This window comes from Xyrauchen texanus, chromosome 13 (genome assembly GCF_025860055.1).
Source record: "Xyrauchen texanus isolate HMW12.3.18 chromosome 13, RBS_HiC_50CHRs, whole genome shotgun sequence".
NCBI lineage: Eukaryota > Metazoa > Chordata > Actinopteri > Cypriniformes > Catostomidae > Xyrauchen > Xyrauchen texanus.
Genome location: NC_068288.1, coordinates 18,419,399 through 18,437,689, shown reverse-complemented (window position 1 = coordinate 18,437,689; position 18,291 = coordinate 18,419,399). Strand labels below are relative to the sequence as shown.

The following is an 18,291-nucleotide window of genomic DNA, read 5'->3' as shown; positions in this document are numbered from 1 at the left end:
GTGTGTGTGCATGCTCTTGTTGTGTCACCAGACAACACTGTCACCATCACAATGACCGCTCTCAACTTTTATGGAAACACACAACTGCTTGATCAATCTTCACCCTCTATTTCCCCAAACTTGGGCTCATAAAGCTATTTTGGTTATTTGTTTATCTGTGCTTTTCGTATGTATGTTCAGTATGTATGTATGTATGTGCATTTCCCAACACGTGTGTTCTTTATCTATTTTCTTCTCTTCCTCGCAGCCTGTGATTGCCATCCTGTGGGGGCCGCGGGCAAAACCTGTAACCAAACCACAGGCCAATGCCCCTGTAAAGACGGTGTGACGGGTATCACGTGCAACCGTTGTGCTAAAGGCTACCAGCAGAGCCGATCACCCATTGCCCCCTGCATAAGTATGTGGATCATTCAATGACAAGATCTCTTTTTTTACCATTTAAATTCCCAAGGAGCCATAATGCAATTGTGTTTCTGTCCATGGAATGCATTGAAATATTGAGCTCAAAGACTTCGAAAGGATTGTAGGAAACATTTCTTATGGAAGAACATCTTCCTTTTATGAAAAAAATCTGCTTTTATGAAAAGTTGAGTGCAAAGAATTTGAAAGCATGTCTTGTTACAGTTATTGCACAGGATTGTCACCTGGCATTTTTTTAATTCTGTTTTATTTGCTTTATGGCCCAAATCAGTGAGACAATGACACATCTTAAGATCTTTGTTTCAATAATAATAATAATAATCAAATTAAATAAAAAACTTCAATGCATAGTAATGAATGGAGAAAACAAATTTACCAGCACTGGTCTTGTTTTAATTTAAAAATTGCTTAATTGGTGCTTTTATCAACGAAACATAGCTTGGATATGAACAAAGCAATTAGGAAAAAAAGGAATCATGTTAAAAATGTTTTTGGCAGGGATCTCAGTGGAATAAATGAAACCTATAAACCTATAGAAACCCTTTGGAATTCTATATCTTTGATTTTCCTGGGCAAGTCACGAGCACAAATGTGTGAAACTTGGAAAAATGAACATCCTGGTAATTGAACTGAAAATATTTAGTTTCTCTCATAATTGTGAAATCATCTTTTCTTATTTTAATAGCCCATATAAATTTAAGCAGGGTGTAAATCCATGCCAAGCTCAGTTTAACAGGAGGAAGTGTTGGCCACACATTCCATCATATCCTTTCATTCTGAGGACCATAAATCAATACAATATAAAAAAAATTTAACAGGCTTGTAATTTAATCTGGCATTAAACTCATTCCTATGTTCCCCAATGGGAGCCCAAGACATTTAGTGCTTATATAGAATGTAAGACCGCTTGTATAAATTGGGTAACATTGTACAGTGCCTTTTGTCTTTCCAAATTTCCAAGACCAAAGGTTACTTTCATTTGGTATTTCTTGATTGAACTATTATTCACTTTTTAAGGACATCATTTTAAGCATAATATCATATGTGTGTTTGTGTCCAAAGCTTTATTGATTAAAGTATTGTTTTATTTGGGATGATTGTAAGATTTGTGACATGTAAAGTCATCTTGAATAAGTTGTTACAGAGCGATATAATTACTTAAGCCTTGTTTTCTGGCAAAAGCACCTGGATCCGTAAAGGCAATAAATATATATTTTGACTCTATGCGTTTCTCAGGGTCACAGTTCAACATGAGTATAAAAGACAGTTTTGGACCCTATCAGATGATGAAGACGATTGGATGATTTGTTTAATTTAATTTTATTTTTTTTATCAGAAGACTTGATTCTTTCTTCCTTTAAAGGCTCTTTTTGCATGCATGTCTATCAGCTCCACTGAGCATGTCTACTCTTTTATCAACTTTTCTCTTAGTGCGTTTGAGCTGTTACAGTTCACTTGGTTTTATCCTCATGGTTTTAACTACTGTTTCTTCTTGATCATTTATGATCAGATTAAGCAAATGACTACTTTTTTTTTACCACTTTTATGAATTCAATCACATGGATTTACTGTGTAAACTTCCTTTTATCAATGAAAGAACAATGGGGGGAGGAATGAAAGAATCAAGTCTTGGACATGTATCTCTCTGTATTTATAACAGCGAAAGAGGAATCCAACAGGAGCTATTTTAAGCCTATGTATAAAGCGATGCTTTCAATAGGTTCAATGTGTGTATTGAACTTATGCAATGTGAAATGTGTGTAATGTATTTAACCTATTCAATACACATATTCTCTATCAAAACGTATTCAATACAATAAATAAAACCTGCTCACTAGTGGTTTTCTAATATAAAATATTTTCCTCTTCAAATATATGACAGCATTTTAGTACCACTCTAAAATAAAAAATAAAAATCTAATATTTAGAGAATAAAGCCATATCATTAGAATAATACAGTCATAATATTTTGAAAACAATTTCATAATAGGCCTTTAACAAGAATAAAGTCATTACATTTTGTGAACAAATTCATAATAATTAGGAGATTAAGGTGTTAAATTGGCAACCATTTTTTTGACTCCAAAGAATAGTTACATCTCATAACATAATGACTTTATTCTCCTAACATTGCAACTTTATTCTCAAAACATTTCTAACCTCATTTAACCTCATAATGCAATATTATTTCACATAATATTATGAAATTAATTTAACTTTAATTTTGACACAAAATATTACTACTTTAATCTCGCAATGTTACGATTTTATTCTCAAAACTGTATGACTTTATTCTCACAGTTACAACCTTATTCTTAAAATGTTATTATTATTATTATTATTATTATTATTATTATTATTATTATTATTATTTTGTGCACTGTAAAATCTAATTAGTTGACCTTTCTTAGATATTTCAAGGCAATCGGTTTGCATGCATAAGTAAACACTTATTTGGCTCAAGTAAACTGAACTAATCTGTATAATATTACATAAGAATCATTGTATTTATATAAATATTTAAATTTAGTTATATCGCATCTTGTACAATATAAGGGGAATTCTGACTGGACTCTAGATTAGCCGTATGGCACAATGGATTCTACTCAGTACTTCTTAGTGCACATAAATGGGCACTTTTTTAAAGTTCAATTGAAGCCCCAAGTTCACAAGAGGTAACACTAATCACCCTAAAGGTGACTTAAACAAATCACAGCTATCAAACAACTACAAAAAAAAAAACAACAACAATAGTCATACGAATTAAAACTATATGCATTTTTAAGTAAGATTTATAATTTTTCTACATAAGTTCCCTTGTTTTGACCAAACATACATCATCTATTCAAGTGCAAGGGCTTATAGGTATTCCACACAGCTGCCTGATAATTTTGGGTTAGTAGTACTTAAATTCAAAGTTTAAAGAACATATATATTTGAGTTATGATTCCAAAATGTGACATCTGAAGTACTGTTTAATTGGGACCATTTAAATGTTTTATTAATGACAACTTCAGGATTTATATAGTAATGGTAACTTAATTAAAACTAGTAAGAAAAGTCAAAACTAACGCTTAAGTTGAGTAAACACATTTTTTTTTACAATTTGAGGTAACTATTAGTATTTACAATGTGGCACTAAAACAGCATCATACAAATAAGTAGCAAGATTTATATATGTTCTAAAGAGAATAGCAAAAGTATCTTATGTGCTTTTGATCAAACTGAACCATGTGTTTTATTTATTTATTAATTTTCCTCTAACTGTGCTGTCTCTTTCGGAACAGAAATTCCCATTGCTCCACCAACCACTACTGCAAGCAGCACAGAGGAGCCCGCAGGTAAGTTATATTAATTGATTTTAGCCTAATGTGAGTAATGTGGAAACTCTTTTATGTGGGATTTAAAATCTAGAAATGACGGAGATTTGGGGTGAAGGGGAATAAAATTTAAATGGGGGTTATGGTGGGGGGCCCGCAAAAGATCTTACAGTAGATCTTATTCTCCCAAAGACACATTTCATATCTCATGGTCCAAAATACTCGAACAAGTGGTTTTATAACCTTTTGCCTTTACTGCCATAGAGGTTTGTAAATTTAAAACACAATTTCCCTTAGTCCTCAGTTTGTCTTAATTTAATCTTTAACTAAAAGTGTCTCATTGTGGGGAGCTGATGCAGTGCTGTTTGGGGTCTTGTTCTTGTTCTTGTTCATTTGTTGATTTTATGATTTTCTCACTTTTGAACCTGGAGTGGGATTTGATTCTCCCAACTCATCACTCAAGAGGAACTGGAAAAATGTTTGGGACATCTCTTTTCACAATGATGCCCCTTGACGTGTTCCCTCTGGCCACAGATGTTTTATAAATAAGTCTAAATGTAAGCAGAACATCAGACAACTCCTATGTCTGCTAAATCTTTCCATTCGTCATTAGACAGTAAAACACTTCCTGCAAGTATACAAACGCTTCTCAAAATGTTTTGCAATTAGAAGTGTCTCTTGATCAGATGTTTAATTTCCCAAGTTTTCTTCCCAGATCCATCAACATTTTTGACACAGTGAGTGAATTAACATACTTTGGATTGCCTGTATGGAATTGTTTTTCTTGAAGAAATGTTCGTCATTCTCACAGACAGGGGAATTGTAGCGTGAAATGTAGCGTGATCATCGCAGACCTCTAATGCTTCACTGACAGACCAGATTGACAGCAGAGCTGCTCTCTCTCGCTCTCTCTCTCTCTGGAGCCCATATCATTCTTGTCTCTTCTTCTCTGAGATATTTTCTCTACCCCCACATTTTTCCTCTAACATCTTTTATTCTCTCTCCACCCCACCCCTTTGTCCTAAAATGCCCACTCACTCTCTCTCTCTCTATCCCTTCTCAAATCTATTCTCCGATTCATGATGGCTAGGTTTGCCTATGTCAGATCTGCTTTGTAAAAACTGTCTTTCCTTAATGGACTATCAAGATAGAGGGTGTTATGACCCATGCAAAATAAACAAATAGGCAAGACAGAGAGAGAGAGTGATCACCCATTTACCACAATGTGTTTCCATTTGTCATGGCCTGACCCTAAAACACATGGCAACACGATTAAAATGAAGAAATGCAGGATGGCTGCATTGCGTGTCTGTTTTTGTATTTTTGTGGAAAAGAAACAGTCAATGCCACCCTAAATATATATTTTTATTTTTATTCTGAATTGTTAACCCTGTAAAGTCTTTCAGAAAATCAGAATTTTTTGACATTAAACTGTTTTAGTACCATTAGATAATATATAAAAAGAAATCGTAAAAAACAAAACAAAACAAAAAAATGTTTTTTTTGTTTTTTTTCATAATTTTTACTTGTATCATATGTGATACATTAGGCTTTAAAGGTCATTATCCTCCTGAGGCCCAGCAATTCAATTTTGTACAGAAAATTTCTTAGCCCATACATGCTACAGTGGTAAATATTAGGGTATTATCAGAGTACTCCCTGGGCTTTTCAGAGATACCAACTGTTTGAGAGTTTGGCCATGACAACTTCCTCTCCTTAGTCTATAAATATGGATTGAAATGTATCACAGTTCAAATCAGCACAATATGAATGGAAAATGTTTTTCAATAAACAATTTTTATCATATGTATTTTATGTCCAAACACTATTTTGACATTTAAAAAAAATTTGTAAAACTTTTTTCACTGTTTAATGACTTCATAATAGCTTGTAATGTTAAATAATGAGATCTGTATAATGACAGAGCAGGCTGAATATATGAAAATACACAGACATATTAGTTCACAATTTATATCTTATAAAAACTGTCAGAATTTTTAAAGCTCTGTGATTATTATTATTATATATAGTGGGCATGAATGTAATGTAATGGTGATTGAAAATGTTGTATCATATTTGATACATATGGATTTCCACATGCTTAGTCAATAAAATAATATACAAACTTTTAACCAAACTTAAGTTGCTTATATTCAGCAAATACTCATTTTAAAATATCAGTAACAATTTAATCATTACTGTCACTGTTACTTTATTAAAATAAGCTGTCATTTATCCCAATATAAGAGTAATTTTTGCTGAAGTCCACCAGCATTTTAAATAGGTCGATACAAAACATTGAAACTACTTTTTTCACAAATAAACACTAGATGTGAAACATAAAATATTATTATTATAATTATTTTTGCATTTAAGCTTGAACAGAAAGTGAGACAGGAGTTGTCAAAAGTTGTGTATCATATTTGAAACAAACTGTGTGATGGGGTTAAAGCTGCACTATGTAAGATTTCTTGGTTAAAAATGAACAAATTGCCATTATTGATCAAGTACTTAAACAATCCAGTGTTCAAAACAATGTTCTTACCTTACCCTGATTCATATTTGCATTTTGAGTTGTTGGGTCAGATTTGGCACGAAATCGCTGGCTTATGTCATTACGTCATGTCCGTAAACACAGGAAAGAAGTACCGGCTGGTGTGTGTTCCAGCTGAGGACGCTGTTCAGTTAAAAAAAAATATCTTAACGAAAATATCCTTTAAAAATAGTCAATATTTTGTCATGTCATATTCATTAATTTTAGTCAGTTTGCACTAGTTGTAAAACTGTAACAGACCAAACTTTAATCAAATATTCAAACATTTAGAAAAACAAATTCATAAACATTTTGTAATGTAAACATGTATCAAACATACAGTACAGTATGTACTACATACTGTCCTTGTTGTGAAAATCCTGAGCTCCTGAAATAATAATGTATAGACTGAAGTATGTTCTACTTTTTAGAAGTTAGCCTGTATTCTAAATTCTTCATGCTTCTGAGAATTCGTGAAAGGATATTACATTGCGTGTAGCGTGTTTCTTATGGAAACAGCTTATTCACAATGCAAATTGCCCATATTCTGTCTAGCGCATCATTTTTTCAAGTTCACCTGTCATTGGTTTTACTGTGCAGATGTTAGTTGTTCCATAAATGTTGTGGATATATTGAAGAATCTTAAGTATTGAAAAATAATTGAAGAATTTAAAAATAGGATGCTTTAGATTGAAGTATTTACCTTGTTTTATAGCAGTTCATTTTGGATGTGTTAGTGCGTTCAACTCACGCAGCTCAAGTGGAGAAATCCCCAATATATTGGATTAATGGATTCGATTAATCCATATCTAATATCTTTTATATACAGATTCTCAAGATGTTTGTTCTTCTGTTTATATCTTGCACTGTTAATATTTTGCAGTATCATTTTTATAGTCATATTTTCAACAACAGTATGCTTTAATAAAATAATGTATTTATTTATAGTCATGATGTGCCTTTTTCATCTTGTCTTTGTTATTGTTTACGAAATCAAAAAACCCTTTGTCAACAAATGTTTTCGTCAGTGATTTCGTTGTAAACTGGGTTGTACATAATGAAAAAATAATAATGTCTCACATTGAACTCCTATCAGCCATATCACGATAATTGATAAGTGTAGTAGGCTTCAATACAAGCATTAATAGTAGATAAAATACTTAAATAATCATATTAAAATATACTGGTAACTGGTGGTGATTCAGGAGAGTCCCCTGTTCTCTATGTTAAACCACATTGAGTGTAATTTCAGAAAAGCACTATAAGTGTCAAATTAATTTTTTCATAATATGTAAATAAGAGTGTTGTTTATCTTCATTAAAGCAAGTAATATTTCATTTTTAAATGTTTCATCGTATAACATAATAATATCAACATGAAAATAGCACATTATGACTCCAGGTAAGCTCAAATAATGAGATTCATCCACCAGTACAGCAGTGTACAAACATGACTGATGTAAAGTGTGTTTCCGCAAATTGCTTGCAGTTTGGAATTTTAAACACAGATGTCACTAGAAAGCACAAAGTTACATAGTTCGCCTTTAAAATTAGCATTGTTGTTTTCACTTGTTAAAAAGTGAAATTAATTCCAGGGCTGTCGACTCCAAGTTTTCGCAATTGATGGAATCTATTCCAAGAGTAATTTTCTAGAATAAGACAACACAAAGTGAAATCTTACAATAAACAATGAAATATTTCATGCTTTACACTATTTATGATTGATCATATAAATGACAAAAGATCATGTCACACCTCTGAGCAGGTTTGTAGATTTAGAGTCAACTTTTGAATCAAAGAACCGATTAATTTTGCAAACAACGCCCAGCCCTAATTAAATGTTCAGGTCAGAAAAAAGAATGAAATACAACTTTTCTAATCTGTTAGAAAAATAATTAAACCTTTGTTTGGCCTGAAATCTATATTCCCAATTGTATTTGGACAGGTGATTTTTATCAAGATTTTAGGATAGAAACTGTATTATATATGTATATTGTATGAGTATTGTATATGGTCACTATTTCTTCTATTCAATGTATTTTTATCACATTTTTGCATTCAGTATTTAATTTTAAAAGGTCCTTTCACTGTGTCAGGACATGTCAGCTTCCCAAAAATATGTCATGTCAATTTACAAAATAAATATATATTTTTTAAATCATAATTAATTTGAAAAATGACAAAGAACTTCCATCCAGTCAAAGCGGGCACCCCTGATTTTGAGCCCTTACAACATTCGACCCATCTGGTTTTGAAAGCAGCTTTCCATGGAAACGGCAGCATTCCAAATCAAGCTGATGGATAGGTGAAGCACAGGACAGACATATTTGAGTGCTCCCATCAAAATGGACAATCCAGACCACCCAAACATCCTGCAATGGGACTGCATACATTATACCTTCACTCGGGCCCAAAGCTCACCTCAGGATAGCACAATTCGGCAGAAAAATATGACCTCATGCGACAGATTATTGCTAACAGATGTTCTTATCAGGGTACCTCCACCCTTCTCTTTAGCAGTTGCCCACAGAAAGAGAGAGAGAGAGAGAGAGAGAGAGAGAGAGAGAACCTGTACATTCCTGTACACAAGGGGGTGTTGCAGGCAGCTGTGTAGCAGGTGTCTATATGAGAACAAAACGGGGGAAAGGCAAGAGAACAGAGGGAAAGTTGAGGGAGGAAAGGAAAAGAATGATATTAATATGTCTTTGGCACTACCACATGGAGGGGAGGAATGCATTGCTATGCCTCTGATTGCGCGGCTCAGACAAAACACATATTGTGTAGCGAGGTCAGGCATGGTGTGAGTCACCACTCCCAAACCCCTTATAATCCCTCACACACCCTCCTTTACACTCATACACAGGGGTTGTTCACCCAAAAATGAATAATTTACTTACCTTCATACCATCACAGATTACTTTCTTTCTTCTGCAGAACACAAATGCAGATTTTTGGAAGAATATTTCAGCTCTTTAGTTCTTCAAAAATAAGTGAATGGTGGTCAGGACTCAAGTCCAAAAAAGACATAAATTCAGAATAAAAGTAATCCACGTGACTCCAGTGTTTAAATCCATATATTTAAAAGCAATTTGGTAAGTGAGCTTGAGATACAGATCAATATTTAAGTTCTTTTGTGTGTGTGTGTGTAAATCTACACTTTCAAATTAAATTCCACATACTGGTGTGGACATGACTTTCATTGGGCTGATCATAAGTGGACATTTATAGTAAAAAAGGACTTAAATGTTGACCTGTTTCTCACCCTCACCTGTTATATTGCTTCTGAAGACATGGATTTAATCAATGGATTACTTTTATTCTGCCTTTATGTCCTTTTTTTGGACCTTCTGAGTTCTGGTCACCATTCACTTGCATTGTGAGGACCAACAGAGCTGAAATATTCTTCAAAACAGTGTTCTGCAGAAGACAGAAAGTCTTATTAATTTGGGGTGGCATGGGGGTGAGTAAATGATGAGAGAAGTTTCATTTTGGGGTGAAAAGGAGATCAGTCTATTGGCACTTTTCCACTGCATGTTACAGTTCGACTCGACTCAACTCACTTTACTGAGTTTGCTTTTCCACTGCTGTTTAATACTGCGTCAACGTGGGTGGGATTATAGGCTGATCGTCATAGTTGCGCCGCCTCTACTGCCATGACATCATCTTAAACGCGACGCAAAACAATAAACCGTAACACGACTGCTAGCTGTTTGCTATTAGCTCATTGTGCTGCATAAAGCAGTTGTTGCATGGTGATTTTACACAAGTGTAACAGTTAAATTGGCCTGGTTGTTTTAGAAGCAAGCTTTCCAGTAGCTGGTCAACTAAGTAAATTGAAGCTTTCAAGTAGTGTATAGAGTTAATGTACCATCCTCCATCGTGGACTCCAGCCTTGGCTGAGTCCAGGGCACTCTCCCTCCCCTTGCTCGCCAGTCTAGATAGCGTCCATTTGGTCGAACCACTTCCACTTTTCCTTGATGGTTCTGTAGTAGATTTTTTTTTTACTTTTCTCTACCTGTTGGTAGGTCCGGTGGTAGCCGTGTGTGGCCAACAGCTGAGATACTTCCGGAAAGATTTTTTCATTCCGTTCGTTGCTAACAAAGGAATGTCTGTACCTCATTTATTGACCACGGCGTGGTCACAGCCATTTCTTTTTACAAAGTCACATGAACAAATAATACTGCTGTCAATGTTGCTAACTTTAAAATTAGCGTGTCTGTGATGAACATCCAGTGACGCTGGTAGTGACGATTCTCTCTGACCAATCAGTGATCTGCAGGGTTTTGACATTACGTTTAGTATCAGCTCGCTTGGAACCTCGACTGAGGTGGTACTAAAGAAGTACCAATTACCAGGTACTATCTACAGCGGAATATAATAACGTTACACCTGTGTCTGGGAGGACAATAGATACATATCTGACACTATTTGCACCAGGGTGCAATTAGTATCCACTATTATATGCACTAGGGTTGGGGTTCAAATAATATCTGCCACTATTTGCACAGGTGTGTAAATAGTAAATACCATTATTTTCACCAGGGTGCAAATAGCATTTTTGTCTTTAGGACCCCCATGAGCAAGCCAAAGGCGACTGTGGAAAAGAACACAAAACTCCATAAGATGATGGTTTATGGAGAAAAATAACCTTGGGATAAACCAGGTTCACCGGGGGGACCAGTTCCCCTCTGGCTAAACAGCATGAATATAATGGCAATATTAGTTATCTATGTGTTATACGAGAAATGGTTTAAATTAGCACATTAAGTAGATGTTGGTGGACAATGTTTATTACTAGATGTTTAGTTGTTTTACTGAAGTTCTATGAATGGAAGGGATTACTGGATTACCCCAAGCATGTTTTTCAAAATATCAGCAACATTTTACATAACCACATAACACTATCGCCCTTGTAAAACCAAATGGTAACACATAATTCAGTTAGGCCCTCAATGATTATAAAATGGACAAACAAAATGAGGAGGGAGAGATAGAGGGAGGTAGAGGAAGGAGAATTAAAGAGAGAGAGAAACAGAAAGAGAGTGAATAGTGTTGAATTAGTATCTCATCATTAATGGAAATCTCTTGTCTAATTTAAAGCTTGCCTCTCCTCTCTGTAATTTCACATTGAAAGACTGTCAGGTTGCGATCTTCCTCACACATCTCTGTGCTTTATTTACAGTAATGAAGTTGATTTCTACCCATTTTCTGTCCATTAATGTGATGGCACCATGACCAAAACAAACCCTGAATCAAAACTGCACGCGCTGTCTGGTCTGTTTCTTTAACCCATTGTAAGAATTCAGAAGACAGCTATTTTCCTCTCAAAGTTCTCAATGAAAAGAATGAAAGAGAAAGGCATTTGGGGGAGAGAGAGAGAGAGATAGAGAGAGAGAGAGAGAGAGAGAGAGAGAGAGAGAGAGAGAGAGAGAGAGAGAACATAGTTTGGTTTGGAATTGACCCAGCTTGCCATTGAGTCTCTGCCCCAGTGGGAGCTTGGGGCTCTGGCTATAATCTAATTACATGCTTTATTTGCAACAATTTGTTTCTCAATCAGTCTCATTCTGCACAGACAAAGCCTTCCCCCTGTGCGCTTACTCACACCTCATTGTTACAGTTCCCAGATCTGTGATGTGTGCATGAATAGCATTGTCCATTCTATCAGAGGTCCAACTGGAAATAGACCTCAGGTCTGCTTTAGGCTGTTTTTTTTGTATCTGCAGAGTACAGTGTTTTCCTGTCTCTGAGTACTGAAAGACTCCGCAGGTTAGATTGTCAGTGTTAGATGTCAGTGCTTTTCAATGAGCACAGAAGTGCTGAGTGAGTCCAATTGTGCACTGAATAACACAAACTCATTAGGTAAGGAGGAGTTATTCGCTGAATCTCCAGACCATCAACTTAATTCTAAGGGTAGTGACAGAGAATTCATCCACAAATGTTTCCCCACAGGAGTCCCCACAGTCAGCATGTTACTGGTGCCCTCCACTCATTCTTCAGTGTCAAACAAGCCTCACATTCAAACTTACACACAGCTTTCTTTAACTCACTGGCACAACTAGCAGTGGCACTGGATGCAGTCCCAAAATCTCTCGTACACTGCTTTCGCTTGAAAAGGTGGCAGAACAACATCCATTAAGGTGAAATCGGCCTCCGTGGGAGCATCGTGACAGGACAGCAAGCTAACCATACTTCCCCTAACTCAAGAGGGGGTACAATGATTATATTTGGGGTCTAAATCTTTAAATAGGAATCTCAGGGTGCTGATCACCTCCTTAAAGAGAGCTAATGAGGAATGATGGTTTTCAAAGGGAAGTATCACGATGGCATTAAATAGGGTTACAGGAAAACAAAGCACTTTTCTCTGCAGTCTTCATTTAAATGGAAATTAAGCTGCCACTGTATGGACTCTCAATTTCATTTAGCTTACAGTTTCTCTGCCATTTCGAATCTATAGTTTGCATGGTTTGACTCGTCCAACCCCACCCACCCCCCAGCTGCAGTCCGCATTCGAATCCCTCACGCAAGCACTTTGCTGTGACTACTTTCACTGGCATTTTTTTCTGATTCCTCCGTTGCCCGGGCAACCTTATTCACACTGAGAGAATAGAGCATCCAAAAGAAAGTAAAAGGCAGGCATGGAGCGCAGGTCGGCCGAAACAATGAAGTTTGTTCAGATGCAGGCGAGCTAAAAGGTTTTCTCTCCCCCTCCTCCATCTCCTCATTGCATCCATCCACTAAAAGAAGGCCATGACAATGTGTGGGGCGTAAGGGGAATGCCAGGCAATAGAAATAAATCTTCTCCATCTAAACATCTGCGTGTTTCAAAGAGGTATTTTTAATAAATTAATTTTACTTTAGTATAGCATCAGAGCAGCAAACCCAGCTCTTAGTTTGTTTATTTATCAAGGAGATAACTTGAGAGCCATAAATGGTCTGAAATTCTTTGCAAGGCTCAACAGTTGGAATCTGAACGTGCTGAAATGCCACGTTTTGTCAACACCTGTAAGGCATTTCTTTTTAGACACAAGTTTTAAAACACTTTATGCGCTGCTAATTTTCCTCCTGACCTCCCTTTGTGCTTGGACAACCCTTGCTCCCCCTTCACTGCCACCTCCCTGAGTGCTGAACCAATAAATGCCAAAGGTTGAAATGGTTTTTGGGGTTGAGGTGGGGGAGGAGGGCATTAGGGCAGACATACGGGGCGAGTTGACAGCAAAGGGCGGGAGGAGTCGTGATTCTGAAAGCCCTAATCAGGCCCATCATGGCATTGACAGTGGAGACAAGGGTGAGAAATTAGCATGGTTCTTGATAAAAAAAAAAAAGAAACGCTGGGTGGCACAATACGCTTAGCCTCAGAGGGCTCCCATCAGAGCAGGGGAGGGTCCAGACATCCAGAGAGCAGAACGAGAGGGACCTTTTGTCTCCTACTTTTCTAAAGAGCAAAGGACATTCCGCTGAATGCCTCACAAGCCCTATTAGCGCCTCACAATTAAACTGGGCAGATGGGTGTCACAACAGGCCAGGGCTTTAGGAAAGATGTGTAGTTTGCAGAAGTGTCTCTTTTTCAGACAATGTACCCTCTTTTTCATTCTTTGTGTTGTTTTTGTTGTTGTTGTTTTTTCAACTCACCCCTTCTCTTCTTCCTTTCTTGCTTTAACCTCCAAATTTAGATTGCGACTCTTACTGCAAGGCCTCCAAAGGCAAGCTGAAGATCAATATGAAGAAGTATTGCAAGAAAGATTACGGTGAGTGCACTCAACACAGATATACACATACAAACAGCATCACACAACCATATTTATGCAGGAGGCTAAAATCCTTGCCCTCAACATCTTTATTCCTTAACCAAAGCCGAATTCCCTGGAGCCCCCTTAGTGTTGGTATATTGTAGTGATGGCTTACTCGGGGCTTTCAAGAAGAAAGTCAAAAGGATCAAACAGGAGGAAAGGCCATCAGTGAGGGGTTTAGGGAAGGCTGCGTTGACAGACAGCCCAGCAGGTATTTGAGCCCAAAGCGGATCAAGCCATGGCAGTGTGACGGGCAAAATGGACCAGAGAGCTCGCAGATATCCTCACTAGGGGAAGCGTATGCCCCTGTCCTGCATTCCTGAGGGCAGCAGGCCCTCTCTTCTCCCTTAAAAGGAGCAGATGTGCAGCTCCTCTGCTACAGAGGTGGGGCTGTTTCATCAGTCAAGCGAGACATTGTGGAACTTAAAGAGCTTAGCAGATTTAATGACAGTTAGAGCATTTTAACAGGTCTTTTGGATCATCAGATTTGGTCACCATAGATCACTTATTGATGTTGAAATAACTCAATGAATATGATGTAAAGGCTGACTTCAGACAGAGTCCTTCAAGACTTTATTGTTTTTTACAACCCCAAAATATTTAGTACTTAGAAATATATTAACAATACTGTATATGATAAAACAATTTCATAAAAAGTGGCATTTATTTTCAAGCAAAACATTTCACACAAAAAAAGATTTAAAATTGTAAAACAATAGATATATTGTTCAAAATTAAGACTAAAGCATTTTGACACTTGGTTGTCAAATGTTAGTTGAACATGTCTATAGATGATGTGATATACTACATCTGTGGTTACTCTGCTATGACACTTGTGTGAACTGAAATCAACTGAAAATCCACAAAAAATCACTTTGATGTAGTTGAAAAATAACTGCAAAAATGGTGAAGTTCTGAGAAAAACTATTCCACTTGTTTTGATATTTTATATTGAATGCAAATATAGTGTGACTAAAATAAATAGATTAGCCTAAAATTCGGCCATTCTTTACTTACACTATTAGTTACTCTGTCACTATGTAATCAGTTATTTAATAGATTTATTTTCTTTCGTGGAACAAAAAGGAGAATTTTAAAAAGTCTTCACAAGGTTTATTTGCCATTATGCTAGTGAATAGTGAGCTAGGAAGGAAGAAAAAAGAAAAAAAACTTAATGAAACCTTCTGAAGCCATACAATTACTTTGTGTGATGAACGGAACAAAATGGTGTTGTTTTTCACTATCAAATGAAATCATTATTAAAGCACTTACTGTATATCAAATATGGCGGCTACATCGATACCATGAAAACTCATTGGTTCTCATCGCATTTTGTGAACAAATGATTCACAAAATTATGTTTTTTGTCCTTTTTCCAGCTTAACAGACTGGAATCATTATTCACTTGCATAAAATATTACCTTTTGTGTTCCACAGAAGAAAGTCAAACAGGTTCGGAGTAACATTAGGGCAAGTAAATAAGGACAGGATGTTTATGGATCAACTATTCCTTTAAGTGCCCAAATAACTTTTAGGGCAACTGTATATCGTCGCTGTCTGATGCAAAGTACATATCTCCAATAAATAACATTTTCAATGTAAAATGTTTTATCATAAACAATCATAATAACATAATTAGTCACCTTTAGCACCATAAATAGAATTCTATCATCACACATCTGTTAGTCAACTGTTCAATATTTTAATTGGACTTTTAGTATTTTGTTAGCGATCGTGGACATGCACGGTTTACTTATCATGGGTTCCAATGGTGCATGTTCAGTTACAGGCTCAAGTTTAACTGTTCGTGTACCCAGGACTCAGTTGTTAGGTTATCGATTACTAGAGAATTTATTTTTGTATATAATCTGAGCTTTCATTTACTATTTTAGATTGAAATCAGTTTTATGATTTTGGTTGAGTAGACAGTTCGATTTCAAGACTTTCGAGAATTAGCTTTCACTCACGGTTTCGCGAAGATGGAAATCTGGCAGTCGTATATGGCTGGTATAGTCTCATTTTTAAAGCCACCTTACACTGTGCATGCATGAATGGATTTGGTTGTCTCTTCACTACACTTCAGCCAGACAGCTGAGATAAATTAGTTGATGCTATTCAAAACATAGGGCAGGACATACACGGTTTTGATTGACACTTCTCAACATATAGCCTGATTAAACATCTTTTCATTGGTCATTTCAAAGCACAATTCAAACAGTAGGAAGAGGTCATTCAGCGCATTCCATCTATGGTAAAAAGTGACAATTGCCAACAGTGGAGATACGTGTTTTTCATCGGACAGCGACGATATGATAAATATGATGAAAATTAACGTTAGCCAACAAAAACACTTTTATGTGAGAGTACTTGCCAACACATCTGCCATGTTACACTCCTTCAGAAAGAATCTGTTACAGTCAGGGTCAAAAACAAGAAATCCCCATGGCATAGAAAGGATGTCTGGTTGTTACATCTTAAGTGAATACACAATGCCATCACCTCCTGCATAACGGCTTTGCGTGTTCTCCTTTTTACTCTGCCATTACTCATTTAAGAATTTATCCAGATAATATGGCCCCCCTGCTGACTTCACTTTACAGTGCCCCTCTGTTATGGAGAGCTGGCCAGCTTCCCCTCTCACCAAAAGTTAACAATCTAGGATAAACTCCCACATTCTGAGCATTAAACCTAATCCACTTTCCTTCTGCCTTCTGGAGCATCAGGGGGGCTTTATGCTATAGCAGCATGGGGGGAAATTGTTTGGAACTGGTGTTGAACTTGAGGATGAAGCGATCTAAAAGTCTTATGGGGAGAATCAGGCCCTTCGTAGCATGATATTTACAGTCTCATGCCTCACTGGCACATTACCCATAAAGCACCATAGGAGTCCTTGGCACAGCTGGGCCTTCACAGCGTGTGACATTTTGCAACCATTGGATAAATGTAATGACTTCCACCATGCCAAATGGTGACAGTGACAGTTTTTCAGTAAGTTAAAGTTTTTTTTATTAGCTATTCCTCACTGTGCATCTAGATCTTTACTCTAAATTTGCTAAAATGATGCGACCATGGGCATGTCAAGAAAAGAAACACATCCTGGCACCTGATACAAATGAGAAGTCGAAACCCAGCACGAAGCTTCAGTCTAGCGAGAAGCTGTGTGGCACAAGACAAATTGATTCCTGTAAATGTGAAAAAGGATCTTTGTAATGGTATTAAATTAAACTCATAGAAAAAGTGAGTTCTAGTAAGCAGAATGTTTGCTTTGTTCTGGGATTAAATGTAGTGCATCAGAAAAGAAATCAGTTCAATATGGGTGCAGTATCATGGATGACATGCATCTGTCAGTAGTGGGCAAAGCATGCAGAGACTGCCATTAGATACACAGATCCCCAACCATCAGCCTGCGGAATACAGCCTCAATCTCAGCCAAGTGCAAAGCATGACGCTGACGAAATTAAATATACCCTTTATGCTGGTCCTTTTTGTCAAATTCACCTTACAACGCACCTTAATGGTTATTAATAATAAAAGGGGAACAGCATGAGTCTAGAGGCATTTTTAGCAGATTTGGAATATTTGTACTTCCAAGGATTCTCAAACTGCATTAAAGCTTGAATTACAAGATTAATCTGAAAGCACTTGAAACTGAAGGCTGACCTGCATTGCTGCAGCAATTGAGACGCGTCAGCTTGAGAGCTATTCACTGCATCTGCGGTGCAAATTTAGGCACATTTGGAGCACTGTATTGCAGATGATTTTTGACTTAATATCTGTATGAACATTCTGGCTCTACTGAGATTTGCTTTATTGTTTTGATGGTTGGGGTCCCAGAGTATATGTTAAAATAATATTATTAATTTTGATAATAATTAATCAATTACTTTTAACAAGTTCCTCTGACCTAATCAAAACCAGACAGATATTTTTGAAGCTTTATTCCTCTGTTTAAATATAAATCAAGCATGCACTTTTCAGAAATGTGACGGATATCATTCTAGTAATGTTGTTTCGATTTGGGGTCAGTTTTACCTCAGCATAAACACAATGAAATACAATGAAATAAATCAAAACAACTTGCAGGAGTGGCATTGTGTGAGGCCAATGAGAAAATGTTAAGTTAAAGTTAGTTAATGCATTAGGTATCATGAACTAACAATGAACAATATATTTTACAGCATTTGTTAAAGGGATGGTTCACCCAAAAATGACAATTCTCTCATCATTTACTC

General features: G+C 36.4%; 1 protein-coding gene across 3 annotated transcripts in view; it reads left to right on the top strand.

Moving 5' to 3' along the window:
- Positions 1 to 18,291, top strand: part of LOC127654460 (netrin-1) — an 83,893-nt gene that overhangs the window by 61,654 nt on the left and 3,948 nt on the right. Inside the window, exons 3-5 of one of the 3 annotated variants that reach the window (XM_052141670.1) lie at positions 248 to 397; positions 3,708 to 3,761; positions 13,943 to 14,017. In XM_052141670.1, coding sequence (XP_051997630.1) covers positions 248 to 397; positions 3,708 to 3,761; positions 13,943 to 14,017 — 279 coding nt within the window. The remainder of the gene's footprint in view (positions 1 to 247; positions 398 to 3,707; positions 3,762 to 13,942; positions 14,018 to 18,291) is intronic. The other 2 variants (XM_052141672.1, XM_052141673.1) reach the window with 2 other exon arrangements.